This window comes from Sminthopsis crassicaudata, chromosome 4 (assembly GCF_048593235.1).
Source record: "Sminthopsis crassicaudata isolate SCR6 chromosome 4, ASM4859323v1, whole genome shotgun sequence".
Classification (NCBI taxonomy): domain Eukaryota; kingdom Metazoa; phylum Chordata; class Mammalia; order Dasyuromorphia; family Dasyuridae; genus Sminthopsis; species Sminthopsis crassicaudata.
Genome location: NC_133620.1, coordinates 125,647,237 through 125,668,221, shown reverse-complemented (window position 1 = coordinate 125,668,221; position 20,985 = coordinate 125,647,237). Strand labels below are relative to the sequence as shown.

At 34.9% G+C, this 20,985-nt stretch overlaps 1 protein-coding gene across 1 annotated transcript in view; it reads right to left on the bottom strand.

Moving 5' to 3' along the window:
* Nucleotides 1-20,985, bottom strand: part of PDE10A (phosphodiesterase 10A) — a 736,567-nt gene that overhangs the window by 176,731 nt on the left and 538,851 nt on the right. Inside the window, 1 exon segment of the mRNA XM_074309355.1 lies at nt 13,441-13,569. Coding sequence (XP_074165456.1) covers nt 13,441-13,569 — 129 coding nt within the window.

Sequence of the window (20,985 nt, the reverse complement as noted above, 5' to 3'; positions counted from 1 at the left end):
GTGTCTCACCTGTGATAGAACCTTCCATCCTTATGTTGATCTGATCAGACACCACTGGATTTTGACCCAGATATAGAGATGTCATTTTGGTTCTTTTAGAATTAAAGTCTTTTTTTTTTTTGCCTTAGTGATGATGATTGTGATAGTAATTCATTTCTCATTTCTCTTCCTCTTCTATATTTTCCCCATATAATAGTGACACTAGAGGCAGTAGTATCTGCATTCATAGTATCACAAGAAAAGACTAATCTTCCTTCAATTTATGCATCACTCATTATTTTCCCATTTGAAGAGTTATAGAAACATTGTCTATTGTAATAAATAGCACATTTATGAAGGCTTAAGCTGAACTGATTATATAAGCTACTAAAACAAAGTCATATGACAGAAAAATATAGTAACACCTTAAAGAAAACCAAAAGATATCACTGGTTAAAACTATGTTTAAAAAAAATAGCACCATAAACAAACAATTCTACAGTAAGATCTCTATATGGAAATAACTTTCTATATCTTCATGTACTGTGACAAAATTTTAGATTGAAATTATAGTCAACAATTTTCGTAGTTTTCCACTTTTCCATTTTTTGTGGCTTAAAAGGAGAATACATTCTGCCTTCCAATACAATGTCTTCTGATCACTGAAAATTGTTAGAGCATTTATGCTCAAGGCAGACACTAAAGTCAGTGTACACACTAATGAAATTCAAATGAATGAGTTTGGCATCAGGCCCAGGGATTTGACTTCTGGCAAAAAAAGTAAACACAGCTGGGTGCTTATAAATTGGAAAGGGCTGAATTCTATTCTATAAACTAATAACTCTTGTACTTCATTAACATGTGAAGTCCAAATCCTTCGACAACTTGATAAGATCTTACCACAGTGCTGTTCACTGGAAACCTTAAAAATGTGATTTTAATGCACAGGGTTTATCTGGATTCTAATTCAAGAATTAGGAAATTTCTGTGTGGAATTTTTTTAAAAAATATTTTAAAACTACTCCTATTTCTCTCCTATGATTTTTCCTTGAATAAGTCTTATCCCACTGAAAATAGGATTCATGGGATGAGAAATTTAGAGCTTGAAGGGAGTTTTCAGAATGTAAGCTCCTTGAGGGACAGAATTTTTCTTTAATTTTTCTCATGGTATCACAGGGACCTGGTATTTACATACAACCACTGTTTTTGGAATTGACTCCTAATATTACAAATACTGTATAGAAAAAAGAGTTTGAGTGACTTGACTACAGTCATGTTAAGTTGTAAATTAAAATCTAGGAATCTATGCCCTATGGCTCTAAATCCAGGGCTATTCCCATTGAATTACATGGCATCAAGCTGAGAATGTTTAAGTTTCTCTCAGACTTTTTCCAGGTCAAAGGTAGCAAGAAATAACAAGATTAATCCTTGCTGGAAGTCAGATGCCTTAGATGTGCCTGACCACATTCTGCATGTCTGATGTTTAGGAAATCATTTCCATGAACCTCAATTTCTTTCTTTTTTTTTTTTTTTTCTTTTTCTTTTTCTTTTTCTTTTTTTTTTTTGGCAAAATCTGTACTACCTATCAATTGATTAACAAGGCTTAAATGAGTAGCTACTAGATTCCCAGCAATTGATATTGGGAATCCTAATAAATGGCAAGACTTTCTTTTTGGGGGGGAAGAGGGGTTTGCAAGGTAATTGGAGTTAAGTGACTTGCCAAGTCTTCATATTTAATTAAACCCAAGTCCTCCTGACTCCAGGGCAGGGTTCTATCCAATGCACCATCTAGCTGCTAAAACACTTTCTCTGCCCTCAAGTAGTTGAACTTCTAATTGGATTATAGAGAGCCAGAACTCTGGAGAAGTATACTTGAAACAAGGTATTAATACAATGGAATTGATCAGATGATGGTTCTCTAGTTCATACACATTCAATATGCTGTAATGAAGTATATAAGGGCTGAGGACTGGAAAAGAGAAATTTTATCTTTGACCAGCTTCATGATGGCTGTCTTGCTTTCATCCCTTCTTCACTAAGACCAAAGATTGAGCTGATCCTGAGGACCTCCAGAAAGCTAGCTCTAACATTACATTTTGGCATCCAAACATGGGGCCCTAGAAACACAGGGCCTTGCAAAGCAGGGCACAAAGCAGTTTGATGAAACAGAAACTCACTGAAGTCCCCTGTGACCTGAAAATAGGGCAAGTATAAAAATAGACAAGCAGGAAACTTTGGTAAGGGCTAAACTAGTCACTTTTGTTTTTTAGCCGAAATGGGGCAAATACTAAGAAAATGTAGAATGCATAGTTAGGTTAATAAAGAAGCAAGGTTTTTGGTAACTCAGAGGCAGATCACTGGGCTCTAAAACATATTAGAGCACACATCCCCTTGACTCTCCCAGTAAGAAAAATTAAGAGCCAGATATGTGAGAACTAATGGGAGAACAACTAATTGAGTAGTATGAAGCTATGAGTCCTAATTCAATGCCTGAAGAAACATTCCTTATGTACAATATAATACAATTGGCTTTAAAGAACCCACAAGTTCTAAAACAAAAAAAAAAAGGAAAAGTTCTAAGGAAAACAGCTAGACAAGGAAGTGTGCAGAGAAAAAGGAGGAGGGGGAAGGTACTGACAAAGTAGCAGAAAAGCGTGGAGAATTGGACAAGAATATCCGGGATGAACTTAAGGAGTGTGGAGCTTCTCATTTTCACAGCTCAGTTAAATCCAAGTAGGCACCCTTAGGACAATCCCCATGTCCTGACCCTCTTCCCTCAATTTTGCCTTCAGGGATAGAAGGGGGAGGAGGAGAGGGAGGTCAGTGACCATCAGCACTACCCATGAAACAGCTTTGTCCACCCCTAAAACAGCTTTGTCCACCCCTATGACATGATTACAAAAGGCACTAATTAAAGCTAAAGAGGAAAGATAGGATACATCTGATTTGAGAATAGAAATGTACCCTTTGATTGAAGAGTCTGACTTCAAGTCAAGAAAAAAGAAAATACATTCTATTTAATCTGGAAATTATCAAAGATCTGAAAAAGGCTTGCACTCTTTACATTGTCTTATGCTAAGATGATATTAGAGAATTTGGCTTTTGAAGTTTTAACCCCTAATGATTGTAAATCTATAGCAAGGATATGTTTAGAACCTGGACAAAACTTATTGTGGCTTTCTGAGTATAGTGAACTCTGTAGAATACAAGCCCAATGAAATAGGCAAACTGGAGTTTATTACCAGTCACCTTTGACTAACAGATGGGGGTCATTATGCAGACACTTTAGCACAGATTAATTACCTTTTGACAGCATATGAGCAAGCTGCTTCTGCTTCTATCAAAGTATGGGGCATCCTCCCAGGAAGCCTTCACAAAAATAGCACAAGGTCCAAATAAACTCTTTGCTGATTTCGTGGGATGTCTGCAGACAGCTGCATATGAACTGCATACGAAATGCAGCAACAGAAATTATAAGACAAGACAATTTGCTAAGGAAAATGCTAATGAGGTTTGTAGAAGAATTATACTAGGATTACACAAGGATGCTCCTTTAGAGGAGGAGATATTAAGATGTTGTGCCACAGTGGGCATAAATGCCTCTATACTCAGGCTATGATGCAGATTTTTCAAGATCTGAACATAGGAAGACAAGGTTCCTTTTGACAAGGGACTTCCAGAGACACTTGTCAATTCTTTCAATATGGTAAAGTAGAGCATTTGAAAGCTCAATGTTGGCATAAACATAGGGTGAAAAAACAGGGTGGGAGAACAACACCCAAAACCCTATGTCCAAAATGCAACAAAGGCTTCCATTGGCCATTAGAATGTAGATTGATTTAGGGAAGCATAATGAGGGGTCCAGCCCCCGGACCCAAGGCAAAAAGTACTTTGGACATGATGGCAGTCAAAGCTATTCCCAGAGGGTCTTTACAAGTTCAGTACTCAGACATGATCAATCAGCCAAGAAGCAACCTGATGGGGAAAAGAGATTACAGTTGGGGAGAATAGAATTGTATGCAGCTGGGACTATTGAGATATCTCCTAGAGAGATGAAATCTGTTCCTCTCCAGCCTCTGGATCCTTGCCTTCAGACACAGTAAGCTTGACCATTTCACCTCCTGAGAGTGCTTACAAAATAGTGTCCATCCATACACTGATTTGGGAAATTGGGGAATGTGTAGATAACATCCCAGTTACCAATGCAGGAAGACAATGTGTGATTTATCACCTAGGAGAAGTAGTAGCATCAGGTTTACCGATACAGACTCCTATAGGCAATTTGGTGATTTTTGCCCAGATTTTGACTCCTAGCAAAAGGATCCAGGAATATTCTGGGTTGCAGCTGTTATAGCTGACCAACCTATGCTCACTATCTATGTAAATGGCATATCACTGGAAGGGTTGATAGAAGCTGGTGCAGATTGTACAGTCATTAGAGCTGCCAATTGGTCCAGTCATTGGCCAAAGTTTAAGGCAGATACCTATATGTCTGGCATAGGAGGATTAACAGCAGGTGAAATTAGTGCTACCTCTTTGAGATGGACATTTAAAGGTGAAACAGGAGTTTTAATCCTTTTGTAGTTGCAAAAATCCCCATCAATCTATGGGGAAGAGATATCTTACAAAGTTAGGATTACTATTGAGTACTTAGGCTTTTTAGGCAGGGCAGCTGTTGAAGGCCTGCCTGCACTCTAACCTATTCTTGTTCAATGGAAAACTGATATACCAGTGTGGGTAGAACAGTGGCTAAAATTCAGGCCTTATTAGATATAGTACAGGAGCAACTTGACCAAGGATACTTACAACCTTCTCTAAGTCCTTGGAATTCCCCTGTTGTAAAAAAAAAAATAAATGTGCAAAATGGAGGATGTTGACTGATTTAAGAAAAGTAAATGTATGGAAGCTATGGGAACTCTTCAGCCTGGACTTCCATCTCCTACTCAATTGCCTAGAGAATGGCCTCTTTGGGTTATAGACATTGAGGATTGTTTCTATTCTATTCTATTCTATTTCTATTCTATTCTATCCCTCTGGATAAGGAAGATATGAAAGGATTTTCCTTTTTAATATCCAGTGTTAATTTATAATAAATTATATATAAAAGATTTAATGGACAGTTTTGCAACAGGAAATGAAAAATAGCCTTATTATGTGTCAAATGTATGTGGCTGCTGCTCTTATTCCACTAAGAAAAGCATTTCCAAAAGTTATGATATTACATTACATGATGATATCTTGGGGTGTGCACCTGAGGAGCAAATGTTAGAAGCATGTCTATAAAAGATCACAGAAACACTAAGGAACTACAAATTGCATATAGCTCCAGAAAAAATTCAAAGACATGCTCCTTTTCAATATTTAGGATATGAAGTATATGCTAAGGTGTTTATAGTACAAAAACTTTCTTTAAAAACAGAGAAACTGAACATCTTAAATGACTTTCAAAAATTGATAGGAGATATCCAATGGATGCGTCCAGTATTAGGCTTGACTACTTATCAATTGCAACCATTATATGACATTTTAAGGGGAGGTGCTCTTTAAACTCACTCTGGCAGTTTATAAAAGAAGCTCAAGAGGCTTTGAGAGAGTTTGAACTGTTGTATCCAATGTGATTGAAAGAGCTACTAAAAAACCCTTGGAAATATCGGTTTTTGCTACAAAAGAGGCACCCACAGCAGTCCATCAAGTAAATAGTGTGATAAGAGTGGGTAAACCTCTCAGCACAACCAAACCAAAGCTTTACTCCTTATCCAGTGCTTGTGGCTAGAATTTTATTAAAGGCAATTAAGCAAGCAGTACAATTATCTGGGATAAGACCTGACAAGATATACACCTTTTATACCAATGCCCAAATTAATGTATCCTGTGAAACCATCCCAGAGTGGCAAATATTATTGGCCACAGCTCCAAACTTTACACAGGTCTCCATTAAAGATAACCCAGCTACTACATAATTGGCAATGGATTTTTGAAGAAAAGATTTCTTGGGTTCCTCTTAAAAGGACCAATTATCTTTACAGATGCATCCAAACATAACATTTGTGTTGTATATTTTCATGACTATAAAGAGAGTAGTCAGAACTCTTTTACAATCCACTCAGCAGAATGAATTGTATGCAATCATGCTAACTCTTATTATCCAGGAGATGTAAATATAATATCTGACTTGGCTTATTCAGTAGGTGTGGCACAAAGAATTGCCACAGTCCAAATAAAATTTGTAGCTCCTAATATATATCTGCTCCTTAAGGAACTTCAAGAGCAAGTGAGAAAGCATCCAGGTAAGATATCTTGCATGTTCCTTCTCTTAGTGGACTTCCAGGTCCTATTTTTGATGGAAAATCAAAGACTGATTGCCTCCTAACTATGTTAGCCAATACTCCTTTATTTCACACAGCCCAAAAATCTCATTCTAAATATCATCAGGCTGCTCGAGCTTTACGTTTGCAATTTGGGATAACAAAAGAGAAAGCTAGGAACATAGTAAAAGGCTGTACAACTTGCCTTCCTTTCCATGCTCCTACACTCCCTCCAGGGAAAAACCCTCTTGCTTTAAAATCCAATGAAATTTGGCAAATGTGACCCATTGTAATTGTTTTGGTCATCTGTCTTTTATCCATGTTGTAGTAGGTACCTTTTCAGATTTAGTTTTGCAATATCAGCAGCAAAAGAAGACAGCCTAAATGGTTATTGAATTCCTTATACAAACTTTTGCAATCACGGGTGTGCCACAAGCAACAGATAATGGACTTGCATATATTTCTAAACATTTTGCACACTTTTGTGCACAGTATCAGATTTTTACATACCACTGGCATACCCTTTAATCCTCAAGGTCAGGCAATAGTAGAGAGGAGAAACAGAGACATTAACATGCTCCTCCAAAAACAAAAGAAATGAGGAGCTACTAGATAACTTCTAAATTTAGCTCTTTACACCATTAATTTTTTGATTTTTGATAAAGATGCACTGTCTCCGGCAAACAGGTTTTATATCCCACTGGAAGGGCAGTCTCCAGTGTGAGCAGTTCCATAATCTTTAGATAATTGCCAGGTGATGTGGAGAGATCCAGAAAGTGGTGAATGGAAGGGACCAGATAGGTTAACTGCTTGGGGAAGAGGGCTTGCTTGTATCTCTATAGATGGAGAAGGAATCAGATGGGTGCCTTGTCCATTGGAGAGAAACAAAGAAGACCCTTGAAACAAAGGAAAAGACTCAAGAAACATCATATGGTTCCATCTCTGACAATGTGTGCCACTGAAAGAGCATGGTTGTTACCCTCTGTGTATGACAATTGGCTCATGAACATGAAAAAATTGTCAATGAGACTATGGTAAGACTTCAAAATCTGCAGGAATCCTGACACTTGAAGTAATGGACAATACATTGGTTTGGACTATCTCTAGGATTTATGGGCATGTATAATTCCTCATGTTGATTCACATTGTTTGTTATATCACTACTAGCCTATGTTATGTTACTATGTGCTTGTATAATACCTCCTATGCTGATGGATTTATGTATATCTGTTTCAAGTAAGACCCTTCAATCCAGAGGAAACTTGTTAACAATATCTTGTTTGGTGTTCTCACTTCTGAGAAGACAGGGAGGGCATGATCACCTCCTTTTTTTGTGTGTTTTTACATCCTTTCCTGAGAAGTCAGGGAGGGTGTGACCAGCCTGTATTCTTAAACAAAAGCAAGCAGGAAATGTAGAGACCAGAACTCTGGAGAAGTATACTGGAAACAATGTTTTAACTCAATGGAACTGATTAGGGTTCTATAGTTCACGTATATACTTAGTATGGTGATGTAATGGTTCTCTAGTTCACACATATTCAATATGCTGTAATGATGTAATTGTACTAAACTATATGACGATGTGAGCTGTGTGAGCTCCAATTAGTGTTTCATTCAATTCAATTCATTTAGGGTTCCTCAGTGCTCCCAATTTCATGTAACTTTCTTTTTCCTATTTCTTTCAGGCCCAATAGTCCTTGGGCAGGATATCCAAAAATTAAGTGTCCTGGGCAAGCCATAATTCAAAGATAGCTCAAACAATCATGTCATTTTATGTGATGAGTTGCACATGACTCACTATCCCCATCCCCATGGGTACACACCCTCCCAAATTGAATGGACTCCCTCCTCTCTCCTCCCAATAAAAGTCCACAACAGAACTATTAGGATGTTTCTGAGTTTATTTCATAAACCTGGGGCAGGATGAGGCAGAGACTGGACCAGTTCTATATCCTGTTGAAATAAGAGTAAAGTATTGGAAAGTTATCATTCATTCTAGTTGTGTAGAGATCTATTCATACTAGATTCTATCTGTCAGTCCTAAGAACTGAATGGTTAATGACTTATTGAAGGGTTCCACGGAAAATACAGGACCAATAACCACCAAGCCTCCCCCCAAATTATTTTCAGGTTACAAAATTTCATTTCAGCTGAAATTATTGGACTACCTGAAAATTACAACAACAAAGCCTGCATGGCATCTTTAAAGAAATTATCAAGGAAAACTGCCCTGATATCTTAGAGCCAGAGAGTAAAGCAGCCATTGAAAGAATCCACTGATGACCTCCTAAATGAAATCTCAAAATGAAAACTCTAAGGAAACATTGTAACCAAATTCCAGAATTACCTGTCACAGAGAAAAAAGTTATGGATTGAATTGTGAAACTTAAAATCACAATCATACAGGGGGAAATGAGTGATGAGGTTTTAATTTAATGTGTGGCTTACATGAGTGGGAAGGGAAGGGCAAATAAACAAAAGGAGGTGTATTTCAAGCAAAGAACAAAATTTGGCACTTAATTAAATCAATTACAAATATTGCCTTAAAAGTGTTTTACAACTCAGCTCTAATCTAATTTTGCTAGCCTCTCTATACCTTAATCACCTCCATGTATTCTTTAGTTCTAACACACTAACCTTTTTCTTCCTCAAATACAGCCTTCCATCTCCAATTCAGGCCTTTGCCTGAAGTGTATAATCTCCTGGAATCTACCTAACTTCTTATAAATCTCAACTCAGGCTCTTTTTTCCTACATGGTATTTTTCCAAATTTTCTCCGCTCCCAGTGATTCTCTGTCAAAGCTGCCTTGCATTTTAATTTGTATGCATTTAGCATATATGCCAAATTTTCTCTGAGTCAGACACAACTGAAGTAACTAAATGATACCACCAACCTAAAGATAAAGTCTTTTTCACTTTTATGTTTGTATCCATAGTCCTTACTTCAGTGGTTGGCATATAGAATAACACTTAATAATTCTTGCTGATTGGCTTATTGATATTTATAACTTTTTACAAATGTGCAGAAATAAGCATTTGTATTAAGTAGAAATAACATAAACCATTTGTTTCTTAACACAATAGCTATATTCCTCTAAATTCATGGAAATAAGACATGTAAATCATGTTCTATTACCTCCATTGACTAATTACAGAGGTGCTTAAAATAACTCAAGGACAAGAGTCAGGAAATAAAGATGCTGCCTCTCAGTATCTAACGAGATTCATAACCTTATTTATTATATGACAATCTTGGATCTCATTATTTTCATCTGTGAAATGAAAGTAATTCCTGCTTTAGCTACAGGGCAATGATAGAAGAAAATCCCAAAAAAGCCAATATATCAGGAGCCTTAGAGGTCATCTAATATAAGCTCCTTGCCTTGTTCTACAAGTGACCGAAGGGCTATCCAAAAAGTTGAAATGATTTGTACTAAGTCACCAAAAATAGCCTGAATCTAGAACAAGAGCTCTTTACTATACCATCCTGTTCTCTGGAAATGCTTTGAAGTTTAACAAGTAATAATCAAATAAGATAGTTTACATCATCATGGTTGCTCAATTCATATAGGCTTTAACTCTAATTTTCTCTGTCTAGCAGTTTCTCCACTGCTTTAAAGAGTTTTAAGCAAATATTTAGAAGTGAGAGCTCAAATATTTGTCCTTTATTTCTCCTTTTCCTATTTGAAACTGGGCAGAGAAAATAGAGATTACAAACTGAGAAAATGAAAAAAAGCTATTTTACTTATGAGAAAATATATTCCATTCAAAGAGGAAATCACTATTTAAAAGAGCCTTACAATAAATATGTTTAAAAATAAAGTTTTTAAGAGAAAAAAAACTACACAAAGATTACATGGAAAAATTAGCTAATTTTGAGTTCAAGTACTACTTTTGATATATACTAGCTGTATAACCCTGAAAAAGTCATCTGAGTGCCCCCAAGTAATTCTCTAAAATTCTCCAAAATAATGTTATAATTAAAGTGCAGGTTTGCATCAGTGGGGGAATTTTCTACAAGAAGATTCTTATGAATGAGGACTAAAAAGATTAAAAAACAGTACCTATACCTTGAGGATCCTACTCTTTTTAAGTATAACCTCATTTGTCATAAGGATCACTGGATCTTAGATTTATAACTGGAAGGGAAATCAGAAGGAAGTTTATAATTTCCTCATTTTTCTGATGAGGAAACTGAGTTAAGTGTGCAATTTGCTTGATTTGAGTTCACACAGTCGCTTAATTGACAATCTAAAAAGAGAGATTTTTGGCTATTGCAAAATATAAACTTCTCTGAAAATTCAAATTCAATAATTAGTTAACATCATAAATTCATATTATTTCTTGGCAACTGTAAATAACATTATTCTTCAAGACAATTTCCTTATATTATTTACATATAGTTCATATATATTGCATACTTTTGCTAAACATATCGTATATGTTAAGACAAATTGAATACCATTTTATTTTGTATATTTAAAATTATCCATGTCAAAAATCATAGCCAAATTGTGAAAATGCCACACATCTCATATTTTTGCCAAATAATTCAGGTTTGGCATTCCCTCAAGTAAATTTTGTGACAAATTAGCCTTAATTTTAGAATTTGATTCTATTTTAAGAATTTAATTTGTTTCTTATTTGTTTATATTTAATTCATCAAGTGATTATTCTACATACCATTTTGTACCACAATGTTACACATCATTAAAAAATCATTCTTAGAAATGAGGAATTGAAGTTTGCCAAAAATATAATGATTCAAACAACCTCAAACATTATATTCTAATAACACTCATCATCATTAGTCAGAACATCATTCTAACCTTTGGGGAAAAACATATTTAGTTTTATGAACATATTAGAGTTCATATTTCTTTGTGCTGGACATAAAAGAAAACAAAGCAGTTTACATATTTGAAGCTGTAAAGGAGAATTACTAACCAATTCATATTATATATGTGTATATGTATGAATATAAATATGTTACATATATGTATATATATATCTTTCTAATGCTACTATTAGAGATATATTCCCAAGAGATCAAAGAAAAAGGAAAAAGATCCAAACACTCCCAAAGATATTTGTAGGATATTAGTAGGAGCAAAATAAAATTATAAACTTTAGAGAATGGATTAAAAACTGTATTATATGACTGTAATTGAATTTTACTTTCCATAACAAATAACAAAATGGACAGTTTCAGAAGAAATTTGGAAGACTTTTATGAACTGATACAGAGGGAAATGAGAAGAATTGAGCAATTAATATAATGACATCAAAAGACTTGAACTCTGATCAATTCCATGAAAAACCACATATTCCAGAAGACCAGAGATGAAACATAATGTTCATGTTCTGCCATAGAGGAGACAGACAAACTGCATAAGACATACATTTTGGACAAGAAAACAGAAATTTTTTTTTTTTTAATTTGGTGACTTTCCTACACTCTTTTCTAAACTTTAGTTTAGATGAAAACTGGATCACTGCTCTAGGATAGAAATGCCACATGGCTGACAATGAGTTCAACTGATATATAGAGATGCTAAAAAACAGATCAATGTGTCATCCAAGTGTACACATGTACAAATTTTTTGCTTGTTATTTGCAGTGCACTGTCTGAGAGAACAACATATGCACAAACTTAATCCTTAGAAACACTGAACAAAAATCAGGTTTGACACTCATATATCCCAGTAGGATTACATGAACTTTTTTTTCCCCCTCTAGATTTCATTGTGTAACAGAAGACTGTCCAATGCTTCCTCTGTGTTTGTATGAGCCTGCTTCTGAAAATAATGGATGATAAGAGATTAAGGAGTCCCACTTCTCAATTTCAGAGCATGTGAAGAAATTCTCAGACTGCTTAGAGCTTGTCTTTTTGATTGGCTATTGAACTAGAAGTGCATATTTAGAATGTTTAGCAATTTTTCTTTTCTCCCTAGCAGGAAAATAAGGAATTAGGACGGTGATAAAGCTCCTGGTGGGAAAGGAGGAAACACTAATGGCCTATTCTCCTCACCAAAGTCAATATGAAGCCATAGCCATATAGTTCTGCTGTTGTTTCTGTCCCTAGTATTTATTTTTGTCTGCCTAGTTGAAGCAGTGTTGTTGACAAGTAAAGCCTAAGCTATGACTTTGTGACCCTTCAAAGTCAGAAGACCTGCAAATGGTCCAGAGGACTCTATCAGAATAAGCTACCAACACAGCCCTGGGGAGCAAACTGCAAAATATAGCCCAGCATGGAATCTTTGCAGCTAAGATGCCTTCTGGACTGACTTCATTTATAGATTATGCAATATTTAGAAAAGAATTTGGTGGAATGAATGCTTTATGGCAAATGCTTTTAAGTTTGGGTCCATTCTTCCCAGGGCTTAGGGAAACCCTGAGTGTTATAGAGGAATGAGATCTCTAATTTAAGGGCATGATCTAACTTTTTTTCTTGATATACCTCTGTAGCATATATTCTTTCATCAAAGCTTATATAATCTAATTAAATGCGACTGGAATCCTCATCCTTAATGACTGATATTGAGGAGAACTTGAAGCAACAGAAAAGAAAGATAAGAATGCCCACAACTGTTTGGGAAAACAGTTGGGAACTTAGAAAGTTCCTCTTGAAAGACCCAATTCATAGGTATGAGTTGAGATAAGGTCCCCAAAAGTTTACAAGTGGTTCAAGAAAAACAGTAAGCAGAAGTGGCAGATTTCAAACCTAATTCTTTTATCTTGAGATACACAGCTTTTCCTATCACACCACTTTTTTTTTGGAGGTGGAGAGGGAGGCAATCAGGATTAAATGATTTGCCCAATCACTTATGACTAGTAAGTGTCAAGGGTCAGTGGCTGGTTCCCCTGCCTCCAGAGTCTTTGCTCACCACCTAGCTGTCCTTGACCACACCACATTCTAGGTTCATTGTGAATTAATTATTTCTAAATTTAAGAGCTATATTCCAGAAAAAGAAATCTTGGTTTGACATGTAAATTATTGTTCAAAGATACATATGTAGGTTTATTTTGTGGTAATTATATGCATTAGACGTGTCTTCTCTTTTGCAATATAAGCAAAGCAAAACAAACAAAAAAAAAAGTGGTGGGTTTTTTTTCCCATTTGAATAATTTCCATTCAAGAGATACCATATCTTACCTTCCTGTTTGTTGTTTTTTCTCTTCAGCCATTTTTCAACTGTCTCAGCACTTACACTTTCAGAAACAAATTCATCAAGTACCTGGGGGTGAAGAGAAAGATAGGCCTTCACTTTTTCATCTGTCAGACCTGAAAGAAAGCAAAAAAGGAATTAGATTTACACCTATACTGTTACTTTAATAAGATTGTTATTAAAAAAGGAGTATTGTTAGTAGCATTAATATTTGAGAAAAAAAGGAGTTGGTGGATCCCAAAACAACTGAGAACACACACACACACACACACACACACACACACACACACACACACACACACACATCCCAAGTTGCCCTCAGGTACTTTCCCATGTGCTACCTTCAATGACACTTCATAACCTAGTGCCAAAAGTCTTGCAAAATGGAGTTTCAGCTAAGTGAAGTGAAAAGGGAAGGAGAGAGTTCATTCCAGGTTTATGATATAGAGCAAAAGCATGGAAAAGGGTTAAGAATAATGACAGGATAAGAAAAGGGCCTGGTGAAAGGTCATTTGTGCTTTAAAAAACATTTTGAAATTTGGGAAGAACATGTATAGCTCCAAAAATAGTTTTAGAAAACTAAAATTTAGTATGCAAAGTTAGAGGAAACTTTGTAACAGTAGCAAACATTATAGGAAATCCACCTGTGATGTTTATTGAACTAGTATGATTCACATATCTTTTTCCTGCATCAGGAAGAGTTCATCTTTCAGTAGCATTCAGAATGAATGCTTCAGGGTCATGAATTTCCTAAGTTCTGAAATCAAGTTTGTTGAATGAGGAATACTTTATAACCAACACAAAGAGCACTGAAAGATTTTCACAATTCTATAAGTTAAATAACTGAATTATTATTATCCAATTTTAGATGAGAAAAACAAGATACCAGAAGGGAAGGTAACACATGCCCATTACCTTCCAGCTATTTAGCAATAAGGTCAACATATGAGCAGTACTCATGACTCCAAAGCCTGAAATCCACCAGGGAGGATTTTACAACACTTCACCCTTTTCAGCACCCTTTATGTTATAGAAGCAATGGCCAACAGTTTCAATAATTTTGTGATGGAGAGAGAACTCAGAGAGATGACTATGGGAGGACTGAGTATGGATCACAACAAAGTATTTTCATTTTTTTGTTGTCATTTGCTTGCATTTTATTTTCTTTCTCATTTTTCCCTTTCTGATCTTATTTTTCTTGTGCATCATAATAATTTTGGAAATATGTATAAAAGAATTGAATATGTTTAACATATATTGGATTACTTGTCATCTAGGGGAGGATATGATGGGGAGAGAGGAAGAAAAAAATTTGGAACACAAGGTTTTGCAAGGGTGAATGTTGAAAATTATCTATGCATGTTTTGAAAATTAAAAACTTTAATAAAAAATGGCTAATATGACTTTCCGTTTCTCATCTTCTCCCATCTCTGTAGCTTTACATTAGCCAACCTCCATACCTGCCTTCCCTTAATTGGTATAACTTCTTTAAAAGTCTCAACTCAAATCCCACCTACAACTACAAGACGTAGTCCTAATCTGCTATCCCTTGACCTACAACTGCCAATGCCTTCCTCTCTCAAAATGCCATGTATCTATCCTATGTAAGTCTTTAAGGTATCCAGTTACATGTTTTCTTCCATTAAGTTTTAATCTTTGTAGCACAATATACAGCACACAGAAAAACACTTAAAACCCCTTGCTTGCTGATGGGTACCACATCACTTCTCAATATAAGAGATACTGCTTTAGAACTGCCAATTTATATGTTGGTTTGTGTTTCATTAGGTATGCATTTTAATGCTATTCTACATTTAAAACGTCACATTCACAAAATCGCAATCATAGCAAGAATAAGATAACACAATAAGGATAATTGTTTATCACAGCTCCTACTCTATTATCCCAGTGAATTATTTCAATGTAACAACTCTCTTTAAAGATGGTTAAAAGAACCATTTATTGTAAGAAGAGAAGGGAATAACAAAGGACATGCTTCCTGATGGCTCGAGGGAGTAGGATGCATGTTTTTTGTTTGTTTTTTTTTTTCAATCAGAAAGCTTAAAAAACCTCAAGAGTGTTAATTAATTCTTTTGGGGACTACACAAGTGCAGTAACTGTTTAGTTTCATTTCATTGTAAAATCATGTCTCTCAATGCAATGGCGCTTAAAATATCTATTTAAAACCAATCTACTCAATAGTTATAACAAAGGAACAAATAAGAATTGTATATCATTCCATACAAAAAAGCCCCACTAGCATAAAATTCAATTTGAGAAATTACAGGTAGCCCCAAATTAATCAGATTCTAATGAATCACTTAATGAGTCTGTTTTCCTGAAAAAATGGGTTTTATTCCCTTGAGGAAAACATAGGATTTTATTGAAGTGATAATATATTTCACCTTATAGCTTATAAAAGTCAATCTTTCCTTTGATTTTAACATCTGCTAAATTTGAAAGTGTTGGCAATTCCTTAAATTTATACTCCCCATTTCCTTTGCCTTTCTATGACATTATACTATCAGAATATTCTGGAGAGAACTGCTGTTTCTGGTTCTTCTCTTGTATGATAAATTATCCATTCAGTGTGTATTTACTCCTTTTTTTTCACATTCTCCCTCCAAATTCCTTTCATTTTTGTAATTTTAGCAATTATTGTTCCATCATCTTGCTAAACTTCAATCTCATTTCAACAGCCTATAAAATGTTTCAATAATAACATCAAATTCAACATGTATAAAACTAAACACATGATCATTGTCTAAGTTTTTCTTTCCTGGCTTCACTGTTCTCATCATTATCTTAATTACTTAGAATTAAAATTAGGAATAATCTTTTAGTCAATAAAATATTCTCTCCATCTCCTTTTATCATCAGTATAGCCCTACAAAAATATATTTATGACCCATTATCTATCTATGTATATACATATAAGATGATCTGTTTATATTTTTCCCTCTAAATATCTTTTATCTTTCTTATCAATTCCTACTATTAAAATTTTAGACTAGGCACTCAACTCTTCAAAAACTCCTACTACAAACTGGTTTCATGGCATCTGTCACTCCTCTCCAATTCCTGTTCTACTCTCTTTAGATAATCACTTTTCTATTCAAAAAAACCTTCAGTGACCTAACACATGAATTTTTAATCAGCTGCCTTGTTTTCAAAGTGTTTTTATATAACCACTCCCCAGAACATTATTTCTGTCTGATTAAACTTTTTTCTTAATAGTTCATTAATATAAAAGCTCATTTTCATACCTATATCTTTTTTTTTCCCCTTGTGTTCTCCTCAATTATGCCTCTTTTTCAAGTTCCAGTTAAATTCATTTTATAGATTGATGAACCCATCAGCTATTCCAGTCCCCTTATTTGTAAGAAAAATAGAAACCCAAAGAGTTTAGGTAATTGAATACAAACCATAAAAAGTTAGAAATTGTAAAAATGGGATTCAGACCTAGTCCAATGATATTGATTCCAGCAATAATATTGCTGCCTGTGTTTTTCAATTCAATTTTCAATTTCTCTATGGGGTTCTTTTTCAAAAATTGATTTTTATATTTTATCAAGAAGCTAATGATTTTTAAAGTTTTAGGACCTTAATATGATAGATGCTATGCCACAGTTCTCCTTTATTATCCTGACTCAGTTTCCCCAATTATCCTGACCCAGTCCTGCCTCAGTTTAAGTATTCTGCTTCAGTTTATAATTGTCTGCTCAGTTCTGTGAAACCACCCCTTCCTCTTTATCACAATAATTGATAAGGATAAAGATCTTATGTTTTAGAATATCAGAATGCCTCTCCCCATCCCATCCCAAGCTATCAGAATATCAGATACCATTTGTATTTGATCAAATTGCTTCTCCCCATCTTTAGGGTGCCTTCCCCTATTATGTCATCCCCCTCTCCGGAGGCTCACCCCATGCACCCTGTCAGAGTCTCCTGCTTTCAGCATTCTTGACTCCGCCCCTGCCTCAGTCTCTAAACCACATGTCACAGAGAACTCACATCATTTGCTGGATTCTTGGAGATAATCTCATTCAGCCCTGGAACCAAACCATGGATCCATTTGATCCTAGTACATCTCTCCCTTCTAAATAAATTATTAAATACTCTCTAATCTCTATCTTGCCTAAGTTTCTCTGGCATTATATTTTGGAGGCTTCCCACCGAGATCTTAAAAAATGAGAGCAGGATCAGAGAATAGAGACATTCCTCCTTGGGCTTTAGGGTGGCTGGGGATCTGGGTTCTTTGCTTGGAGAGGCCAGTCCTCTGGATTTTTTTTTCCAGAGCCTCCGGGAAAGACAGCAGTTTCCAGCCACAATGCCTGATGGTGGACATCCCCATTTGCCATGGGAGAATCTGGTCTGAACCCTCTGCAGGATAACTTTTCTGTCTGGTCTGATTGCTAGCAAATCTGGTCCCCAGAAAAAGTTGGGCTGATGAGGCATACAACTCTGGGAAATGCCAGTAGGACACTATGTGATATTATCTGTTTCTGAGTACCTTTTGGTGCTACCTGGTTTTATTCTGGGCATTCTCTGTGAAGACAGAGAAATGCACCAAACTAGGAGGGAAGACTCTAGAGTGGACAACTTTCCTCATCACTATTCTAAAATTTCCAGATAGGCCTGGTCTGTGTGTTAAATGTTTTTGATTGCCAATCAATGTCTGTGTGTTCTGGGTGACTCTCTGGTAAATTAAGAAATTTGGGAATTGGTTATTTCAATGTTGCAACTGTACTTAGTATAAAATTTGCTTGTGATTTTAAACTTTTAAAAACTGGCACTTGAAATAGTTTAAATTCAGGTGTGGCTTGGGTTGAGCTAGCCTTGATAAGGTGTCTGGAGAACAAAAGGAGTTTATGCTAATTGCTTTGAACTCTGGCTGGAGAAACATTTGATTAGGAATTTTAGGAAATAATTTTACTATTACAGTGGGAAATAATTTTACTATTGCCTTTGCATGCCATATTTGTTTTGAGTATTCTTTTGGGAAGTTTTAAATTGTGGGAAATAATTTTACTATTGCCTATGCAGACTAGATTTAGTTATCTTTGAATGTAAGATCTTAAGAACTTGTTGGAGTGAAGGTCTGTCACATGCCTCTAATTAGGTAAAAGAAAGGTCTGACTTTTCTAAAGACTCCAACTCTGGCCAAAGTTTAAGTTTAATAACTGTGTAAGTTTAATTGATTGTATCTTGAGGTTATGCCCATCATTTAAATGGCTTCCAAAAATAATAGTTTTTCCTTGTCCTTTTGAAAATGTTTCTGTTAAATATGAAAGATAACTTGTGAACTTACTGAAACAAATTTATTACTGTTAATAATATGAGGTTATGGTATTTCTAAAAGTTTAACAGTTTTAAGAACCTCTTGGATTCTTTTATGTAGTATTAGGATATATATATATATATATATTCTGAATAATATCATCTGAGATCATTTAAAGAGGCTCTGAAAATAATATTTTTTGTCCTTTTGAAAATGTTTCTGTTATGGACAATATGCAATTTGAAATATTTATCTATATTTGGTTATTTTTTAAAAGCAAACTGATTTGTATTTATAATGTTCACTTATAGAAACATCTACTTGGATATGAAAAAAGTGAACTTACTGAGACAAATTCTTACTGATATAAATATAAGGTAATGGTATATATCTATTGAGGATTTATTTGAAACTTTGGTTAATAGAATTTGTTATTTTAAGTAAAATTCCTTGGGCTTATTAACGCTATTTGGGAGTTTTAAAGCTCCACCCTCTGACAGTTAGTGAGACAATTAATTGGAGTAAAAATGAATTAAAGTTATTTTATCCTGTTTTGGTAAAAGTTAAGTTTTAATGTTATGGTTTTGTCCCTGTATTTTTTACTCCTGTAACTAATTTCTATGATCAGAGCAATGTTCAATAGAAACTGTTAATGCAATTCAATTATGTCATATTTTTCTATTTCCAATCTGGTTATATGTAATCATTATAGCCTAAATACTTGGGCAAATAAGTATTTAGTCTAATCATTTATTTGTTATTGGATATTGTGTCTGTGGGTATTCAGGTTTTTAAAGGTTTCTAAATAATGAGAGGACAGTTAGCACAGTGAGACCTAACTGCTATTTATTTATGGGGCCTGTCTTGTGAAGCAAATCTATTAAGCTGCTAACCAATTCATACTGGCCTCTTCATATTTTGTATCAGTCTTTTCCAACTTTTGTTAGATTTGTGTTTTTGTTCTAGATTTTAGTCATCTGGGACCTAGATCAGCTTTGATTGTCAGCACACCAGGCCACACCACATGTATCCTTTGCATGGACTGAGAATCTCTTGCCAGTGCCCAGCCTGAAGCAGTTTTGAATGAAGTTTCGTCCCTTATCCTTGATGGACTGATATAGGGAATTTAAGAACCCTGGTTGAGTCATTTATTACTGTGTGTTTAAAATTTGGGATGGATAATTATTGCTGTATGTTTGAGAGATTTTTAGTAAACACTGTACTAGTCTGTTATATATAGGAATTTTGATTCACTACTGGGATTTATATGTGGAATGATCATTTGATAATTCCTTTCTGTGAGAAAAAAAAGGGAGTAAGAAACTGGTTGAAACTGGTTAGGAAATTGGGAAAACTGATGTATTTTTCTTAGGCACTTCTGCCCCTGCCCCCTATCTCATTAGCTCAGATTGAGTTGAAAATATTTAAATCGTCCTTTTTGTTTTTACTCCTTGCTTAAAATTTACTGGACTATGATTTGCTGTTTATGTTTTAACTTTGAAATCCCTTATTCTACTGGAATTGCCCTGGCAGACTCAGTTTTTTAAGATTATTTTTTAGAAACAACCAGAAATCAGACATCTGTCCTGGGACTGTCATATGCTATTTATTAAAAAAAAAAATTGTTATCCTTTATATTTATTTTCATTTTAACTTTCAAGTTTATTGGCTTATACTTATAATATGTTACCTTTCATCCTCAAAAGAATGTTTGTTATTAGCAATGAGGACTATAAGGTTCAAAGGAAGAACAAAGAAGAGGCACTGTATCATTCCATTGTCTGCAGACATGGAGGGAATGACTTAGAGGTGCTTCTCAAATTTCCATAGCCACCATTTATGCTACCTGTATTATATAATCTTATACATTGGGCTTGCTTTTTGTAAGGAATTTTTGTGATATTTTTTGGGGGGCAGATACAAATTTCTTTCAGAATTCTTTATTTGTAATTCTTTATTGTAAAGAATTCTTTATTGTAAAGTCTAATGCAAATTTATGTAAAACAGGAATTGTCTGTACTCAGTGGCTCTTCTGTGAATAAACCCGGATTCAGATTTCTTTCTCATTAGGTAGAGAAGTGTCTTCCATATATGAAAATAAACTTACTAGCTTTTCTTCTACATCGATCACTTTCAATATATATATTACTTTGGGTTTTACTTGGACTCATAAGTGGGCAAAATATTTTAAAGCACAAATTTAAAAGTATTAAAGAATTAGAAGCAAAAGTAGGTAAAAGTGAAAATGAAA